The 8,703-nt window shown below is 41.9% G+C and overlaps 1 protein-coding gene across 1 annotated transcript; it reads right to left on the reverse strand.

Moving 5' to 3' along the window:
• Positions 1–3,866: 3,866 nt before the first annotated feature.
• Positions 3,867–5,742, reverse strand: six6a (SIX homeobox 6a). Its single transcript, XM_069661996.1, has 2 exons — positions 5,171–5,742; positions 3,867–4,055 (listed from the first exon to the last, which is right to left on the reverse strand). The coding sequence occupies exons 1-2, from the start codon at positions 5,740–5,742 to the stop codon at positions 3,890–3,892; spliced, it is 738 nt and encodes a 245-aa protein (XP_069518097.1). The 3' UTR covers positions 3,867–3,889.
• Positions 5,743–8,703: the final 2,961 nt, after the last annotated feature.

Here is an 8,703-nt window from a genome sequence, read left to right on the forward strand (position 1 = left end):
GGGTTTAAGCACTTTATTTTGTCCATCAATTTCAAACGTTTTTCTCCGGAAGTTGCTCGTCATACGACCCCTATTAGGAGTGAATCTGTTACTCTGCCATATTTGATTATAGACCTCCTGGCAGACAGAATCCAGGTGTTCAAAGTCGCAGGTATACAGCTAAGAGACCATTCAACCTGGTGTCCTTAGGGCTACTTTATAGTACCACTGATGATCAACTCTTCATGCTCGCAATTTTATAATCCGTCGCCCAACTGTGGCGTGATGGTAAAAGCAGGTGGTGATAAAGTATGAAGTTGGCCGTAAAAGGTCGCACACCAGGTTTGTTTTCAGGACACCGAGATGACACTTACAGGTTGGACGCTTCAAAGCTGCTTGACTCCATCATCGCTCACATGATAAAGCTAAATGAAAAAACCTGATACTTTCTTTTATGTGTTTTTTCTTTTAAAAAGAAAAAAATTAAAGAGTTCGTTTTCTGCCCCTGATAATGTGACAAAAGAAGCAGTGAATCATTTTAACATAAACTGCTGCAGTGCAAAGAGTGCTCACCTTCATGCTCACAGTCTGACACGGGAACTTAAGAGAGGAGGCAGCTGCACAAGGACGTTTCTACAGCAGCTCGTACCTGTGGCCTTCTCTCTGTGTGGAGACTGTAGATAACAGGTTATTCTGTATGCCACCATATAGCAAGGCTACGTTGTCAAACCTCTCTCTTTTACAGTAAACTGCTCTCCTTAGAAACACACAACCGCTGTTTTAAATCAGACAGGCACTTTCTAGGACTACTAAAACACGTATCAACACAGCATGAGAACAGAGAAATAGGGCTGTAACGACATTGATATGATCGATACATTAATTCAACGAATCCATACCATCATCTTTAACATTCTCCTAATGACACATCTTCTTTTTTTTGCATTAAATAAAATGTGAAATCATAATTTTGTTGTTTTTTGTGAGTTTATAGCCTGCAATATTGTCTTATATCAATGGCAGGATCGCACAATTGAATAAAATTGAATTGGTTATGGCAAACTGCGTCATATGACCAAAGATCATTTGCAAAATAATAAATACAATATTGTAGTTATTTGACAGCTACAAGCACTTGTAACACGTGACCAACTAGCACCGGAAGTGGAATTCGGAACCTTTGGACCTTTATTTTGTTTTATATTTAAATCTTTTATTTTAATTGATAATTGTTGAGGTACCCTTAAGTGAATCTTCTGTAAAATGTACCATGTAGAAACACATTATTATTATATATCACAAGTAATAATTGGCACTAGCACAGTTAATTTCAGCATTGTAGGGTAATAATGCATTTAGAACATTCTGGTGATCAAATAAACTGTTTTAGGCTTAAACATAAATCGCAAAGGAGTCTTTAAAATAGATCAAATTAAAACCAGGATCAGACAGACTGTTTGCAGACAGATACTCAGGCAGGTAGTCACATCTGTACAGTCATTTCTGCTGACAAACTATAACTATACTGCCTCTCACAGTGTCTGCAGTGCACACTGAATCACGTTGACACATTCAATACCAATAAAAACGTAAGAGTCAAGGCTGCAGCCCGCCCTTCAACACATATCACACGCAGGGCTGAGAAGAGCCTCAACTCACCCAAGTTAACCGCATTTATGTGACACCTTTAAGTTGTCAAAATACTTTCTAATACCTGGATATACTGAGTCCAACACAGCCAGAGAAACGAAGTGAAATGTTTGCCCTATAAGCACAGGTGAAATAACGATGAGGCGTTTAATTACACTTACAGAGGTCCGTAAAATATAGTTAATACTTACTAAAGCATATGAGAAGGCTACTACCCGTCAGAAAACAATCAACTCGTAATTAAAGCCTCTTAATAGGGCAAGCCAGGAGCTCACAAGCATGAACACACACACACACACACACACACACACACACACACACACACTAGAGAAGTTGTGATTTCCGTGGCCCAGACTCCTCTCACAGGACTCTTTTCTTTGGAGAGGGACCCGTCACAAAACAGCGGCAGGGCCCCTTTTGTCCGCGCGGGGACCCCATACCCATCATTAGCGCTGATTACCGCTGACCAGTTTGACAACCTTATTGACTGCGAGAAAGACTTTTTCATCTCGTCCCCTCCGCTCGTCCTTATTCTCAAAAGAAACGGAAATATTCAGCCATTTTGTCCCCGTGGTTTTGAAAGAGGAGCAGCAAAAAAATAAAAAAAAGAAACCCCCCAACCCCTTTTCTTTCCCTTCACTTGTTTCCTCTCTCTATCTCTCTTTAGCTGCTGAAAGGCTTTTGTCTGCTGCTGAAGTTACTGTAGACTCATTAATGGCAAATTGGACCAAACCAGGTGTCTGTTGGAAAAGCTCGACTTTAACTTCTGCTTCAGTCTGCTTTGCTCATTTTTTTTTCTTTTCCGGTTTCTCACCAAAATAAAACTTCAATGTGGGCTTTTTCCCCCCTGATTTAAAGTCTATTTACAGCCCAGGTCTTAGACTCGGACTAGTGCAGATAAATACATATTTACCGTAATTGTTTTAAAAGATTGAGGTTAATATTGAAATAAAGATTTTAGTAGCCTATGAGAGGACGGTGCAGATATATTACAGCAAATATAAACAAAACAATAGAGAAATTGGGTTTTTTTCAGCACTAATGGAAACATTTTTTGCATGGTTATTTTTTAAAGGAGGGGTAGATTTCAATTACCTGAACTCAACAAAACAATAAGCTATTTTGGTCCAAGCTTATATAATTTACCACTTTTAATATTACACTACATGTGTGCATTGATGCTGCATAATTTCAGCAAAATATTCAATTGATTTAGCCATAATAAATATATCACACGTGTGGTTGTAGCCGTTTTGCATTTGTAGCACGAGGTAGCCTACTAATTTAAAGACTGTAGGTGTCTTGCAAAGATGGACACTTGCAAGATTTCTTCACGGTCTGTCCTCCTGCACGAGCAGAATAAAGCCTATTTCGTCAATCTGCTGTGTTTTGATCTCTATGATCTCTCTCGCAGATCATCCGGGTTAGTGAGCCGGCCTCTCGCTGACCTCGCGCTGTCACCCTGCATTACACGACGCAGAGCATGTTGGCCAATTAGGGCTCGCGCGAAAACGTGTCAGGCGATACAGCAGCAAGGCGCTATAATCACGAAAAAGTACCTCTTCACGAAGGCAGGAGGGTTTTATATAATGGTATTAATATTTTACAACCTTTCATCATTATTTTGTTTTGTTTTTCCCCCCACACAGAAATCCAAAATAAAATACTCTATCCCCTTTGATCAACAATTATTTTATTAAGTTATCTTTACTTTTTTTTCCTTTTACTGAAACACATTTTCACTAAAGCGCGCATGCTCAACAGGTTCACCTGTGTACAAGGTAAGTATTAAAAACACCAAGCAAATGAATATGAAATTCGAAGAGACAAGAGCAGATCGTTTCTTTTTAAATAGGCAAATAAACATTATTTATAAAACTTTGAAAGTAAAGTAAAAATATCACAGTTCTTTTTCAACATGAAATACCCACAGAGAACAGCAGGTTAGGCGCTCGGATGCCTCAATCCCCCCTCCCCCAATTTCTTTTTTTTTTTAACTTTTCATCTCGGGTCGTTGGTTTATTAGTCCGTCAAATATGTGTCGTCCGTGTTAAGTTCTGTTATCCACACGTGGGTAAAACGCAAACAAAAAGATGGGCCTATAATGAAAAAGGTCCGGCGCAGATCAGATCCCTCATGTTTTGGCACCCGTCAAATATCAGTTTATGTGTTTATGTGTTGTTTTTTTACTCAACGCAGGCACTATGACTTGTTTTATTAGATTGTCTCTCCGTCGCGTCCCCCTGTAACTCATCGCCCGTCAGATGTCACATTCACTGTCGCTGGAGGTGATGGAGATGGCCGAGGCGGCGGCTTTGCTGGACAGACTGGCCTCCGGGCTGGACGCGTTGCCCAGCCGGTCCACGGTGCCGTCCTCGTCCGCCAGGGAGCGAACCGAGCCGCCGGACAGGACCTGCTGCTGGAGCCTGGACAGAGGACACGGAGACAGCATGACGTACAAACAGCTACTGTGCAGGCCGGTTATTATTTTCCATTAGCCCAAAAATATATGATGCATTTTTTTTTAAAAGACATTTGTCTTAATTGATGAGAAAAGGATCTAGTTTGTTCTTGAACTGAGGGTCATTTTATTTTTTAAGCTAATTTTGCTGCTGTGTTTTTACCCTGTATTTTAACATGTCTAAAAACGAATACGAATCACACATGGTATTTTCTCTATCTTGTTTTAAAAACACCTACAATTATATTACGTAAAACTGCCATTTTAAAGTGATTTATTATTGAAAATATTCCTCATAAAAATAAATACTGTTTTGGTGTATTTTATTGTATAAGCGAGATCTGTTATTAACTAAATAATATGGAGGATTAAGACAACATTGTGTCATTTTCACGATGGTCTCCCTGTCTAGTATTTTTTTTACCACCTACTATTAGCTGCATTAGTTGTATTCAACGTGACACAAACAGCAGTGTGACCTCGACCCTCACTGAAAAAGGCCTTTCAATACGCTGGCTACAATTGTAAATGGAAATTACAGCCTATTATCTCGTAAAATACATTTTCAGGTAGCCTTTGACATTATCATTGTTGATGCAGTGACCGAAACATAACAATCAAGAGGCCATGAAATAAGATAGAGAAAGGGAAGTGTTAGCCTTTATGTTGTACTCTAGATTTGTGCTAACCTTATTCACAACAATTAAGATTAAAAAAAGCATTTATCCAGAGTTTTGTCTCAAATAATCCAAATGTAAAGGGTTTTTTTATGAAATTATGTATTTGTTTTCTTATTAGCAGCACTAACAGTCTATTTTCTGCATTTTAACCCCTAAAAATATAATTCCATTATAGATATTGCGAGCAGCAAAAGCAAAATCCCTGAGTTTAGGATTACAGGATGATTGTGATGAAATGCTGTCTCCACGCAGCGTGGGTTATGGCCTGTTTTGCTGTATTAAACTGAATGACTATAAATCACATGATGTCAGGATGCAGTGTGTGTGTTCTTTTTTTTTTACTACGTTTTGTGTTGCAGCTATCACGGTCAGAAAGCCTCCAGAGATGCACGTGCCTCACCTGTTCTTCGCAGCCGCCGCTCTGTCTCTTTGTCTGCGGTTTTTGAACCAGTTTCCTACTTGTGTGGGTGTGAGTCCTGTCGCCTGAGCAAGCTCCCTCTTTTTACTGGGATTCGGGTAGGGATCCTGCAAATACCACTCTCTTAACAAGTGCCGGGTTCTCTCCTTGAAGCAGTGGGTCTTCTGCTCTCCGTCCCAGATGGTTCTGGGTAGGGGGAACTTCTTCCGCACGCGGTATTTGTCCACTGGCCCCAGCGGGCGTCCCCGCAGCTTCTCCGCCTCCTGGTAGTGCGCTTCGAGCCACAGCGCCTGCAGCTTCGTGTGCGACTCTTTGGTGAACTTGTGGTTCTCCAGGATGTGGTAAAGTTCGCGGAAATTGCCGGTGTGGAAGGCGACCACGGCCCGGGCCCTCAGCACCGACTCGTTCTTGTTGAGGACCTCGCAGGCCGCCGGCGCGACGGGCAGCGACCACAAGAAGCGGCCCAGGCGCTCCACGTCCCCGCTCTCCTCCAGAGTCTCGCAGACCCCGGCGACCTGCTGGGGGCTGAAATTCAAGATGGGCAGCTGAAACATGGAGGCTTCTCCTGTGTGTCCCTCTCCCCCTCCTTTCTCCTCTCCTGCTCTCTCTCTCCTCCGCGTCGTCTCCTCCGCTGCTGCCTTCAGTGCGCCGAGCCTTTTCAAGACCCCCCAAAAAACCAGGCAATCCCAAAGTTACCGCACCAACCGTGTGAGCAGCCGTGAAAAACGCGAACGCCAAACGCCGCGGAGGAGGACCGATGCTGCGCGGGGGGCCAGCTACCGCATCCTCGGGCTGGGAGAAACTTGGCAGGCAAAGGGCTGAAGGTGCGAGGGAAATACAGCCGGAGCTACGATGTATTTTTCAAGGTAGGCTGGGATTGAAATACGACAGAATTAAAGCCGGAGCCGAGATGTATTTTTTAAAGGGGGGAGAAAAAGACAGTCAAGCCCCCTCCGATGATTTCCTATTGGACTTGGCAGATTGGCTGCCCGGTTGCCATGGATGCACGTCAATCACTGTCAAGTTCGGCCAATCAGGCGGAAAGGAGACCTCAGCACCTCCCTTTTCAGAAATAATATAAACATTTTGACCTTTTTGCGTCGCGTCTTCAAACGTTGAGCTGCCCCGCCGTGTTTCGCAAACAGCGCGTGCCTTTGTAAAGACTCTTTGGTCTTTTATAGTGAAAACACACACAGCTCGGTCTGCCTTCAGAGCTCTGCAAACGGGCTTCACACCGCAAAATGACACCCTGCCCTGACCGAGGCCTATTTAGCACAATATGTACAGTTTAGATAATGTATTTACACTGTTTGGAATTATATTGTTTTACATATGCGATTAAATATGGTTTTAAATGTAATGTTGTATCTTCTTCTTTCCCCACAGGCCTATAATACTCCTATTTAGCCTATATCATATGCCCACGTGGCTGGACAATTCAATATTATTTGGAATGAATAATTTCTTTTAAAAATAAGATTAAAGTTCGTTGTGTCTATCACTAATTTACAGGCCCGTTTTAATTAATCAACACTGAGGCTGCTCACAGAAAAACATTGAAAAGGGTCATCGTGGCCTTTATTCCAACAGGACCGTGAATTCACTGCCAACTCCGTTTCGCAGCCTTGAACACAGTTAGTGGAGGCTTCCCGCATTTTTCAGCCACACAAAAGTGCTAATTTATTAACCATAATAAATTATATCAGAGCTGAAGTTATGATGATGCCTGCTCTTTTATGTGGGCTATGAATAAATGCTCTTTTTGAAAACACGGGCTAATTGATTGCTGTTATATTGACGGTCCTGTGTGTATATGTGTGTGTGATGGTGATCCCTGCAGACTGCACACTGTAATTTATACGTGCTTTTATTTACAGTATGGTTTGGTTAGTGCCAACATGGAGGCTGCAGACAGCCTGGAAAACATAGCAGGGGAGAAACCATGTGCATATATACATTTATATATATAAATATATATATATATATATATATAGATATAGGATTATCATGTCCCTGGCAGGCTACTCGCGTTAGTATCAGACACACTCCGTTTTGTGCGCAGGCTGATTTAGTAAATAAGAGGGCGGATAGATAGCGCAGATGGTTTGAAGTGTCGGGTCAGATTATTTCATGGCTGGATACAGTAGTAAAGTTCATTCTGACGGAAAAGCCTGATATTATTCTCACAGATCCCCCCCACCCCCCATACACACACACACACTCTCTCTCGCTGTGTCTCTCTCTCCCGTGCACGCGCGCGCACGCACGCAGCACACACTCGAGCTGAATCCCCCTCGGGCTCTTTTTGCATGAATTATAGAGTCTCGATGCAGGGTTATGAAATGCCTTCTGCACAGGAAGCTGTTCATTCTCATGCTGGGTTAATGGAGACCGCGGCAGCATTACAAATTAAAATATAAATCTTAATAATTAAGAATTTGCATATTGTCTCCACACGCGGATGGATATGTTTGGCAGAAATAGGCCTTATTTGACAAAGAAATAGGCCGCACAAAAATGATAATTTAAAGCGAAGTAGTGCCAAAAAAAAAGCAGATAAACATATTAAAACGATCATGTGAATCAGGGTGGCTATCCAGTCACCCATATTATAAACCAAACACGGTAAATATTGGTAAATAAAGGATAAGACTGCATCAGATGCATCAGTGGAAGTGAGCTGCGAGGGCGACTGACAAGGTGCTGCTCTGAAATATTCAGCTTCCTGTAAATATTTCATCTCTGCAGTCCTCCACGTCCAAACCTCAAATTTACAAGGACAGCAATACTTTCTCGAGGAAGCTGCGCATCAATAAAATATGGGCCAGTTTTGGATCCTTTAAACGGAGGGCTGGAAATAACAATTGTAGACTGTGCTCTGTAAGCAACACGTCTGGGTTAAAGGCATTGTTAAACATTTATAGACGGAAGAGAAAAAAAAGTCTGGAGACGGTTTTTCTGTCAGGGTGAATTCGTGTTTTAGTATCACTCCGCTAATAAACAGGTGGCTGTGCTCTGTAGTATGTGTTAATCCGAGGGAAAACCCCGCAGATAGGCCCTTTGAATTCACTTATCTGTATTACTTTAAATTGCTCTTTCCTGATGGTAGCCTCTCTTTTATTTATTACCTAGTTAATGGACCTCTTTTCTTTATTCTATATCAAATTATCAATGTCAGCCTTATGGACTGAGCCTGAGTGATACAAGCTCTACTGTATCTCATATTGTCCAGGCCCATGTCAGTGTGTGAGGGGATAGTAGGCCTCCTGACACCAATATCTCCGCACATGCAGCAGCAGCACAGTGGATCTCATTCAAACATCACTTTTTCTCCTTTTTGTCTTTGTTTCATGGATCCCTCTGACAGTCTCTGTGAGACTAAACTGATCTTGATGCTGCTGGGGTTATAAATATTAAATATTTTGACTTTTCATTGGCTGGTGTCTCTTTCTTCCATCTTAATTAAGATTCCCTAAATTATTTTGGTGTGCATGTAGTTTAAACATCTTCCTACT

Source organism: Semicossyphus pulcher, unplaced genomic scaffold (genome assembly GCF_022749685.1).
Source record: "Semicossyphus pulcher isolate SPU_LCO1_2020_fin unplaced genomic scaffold, fSemPul1.0.p SCAF_14, whole genome shotgun sequence".
Classification (NCBI taxonomy): Eukaryota; Metazoa; Chordata; class Actinopteri; order Labriformes; family Labridae; genus Semicossyphus; species Semicossyphus pulcher.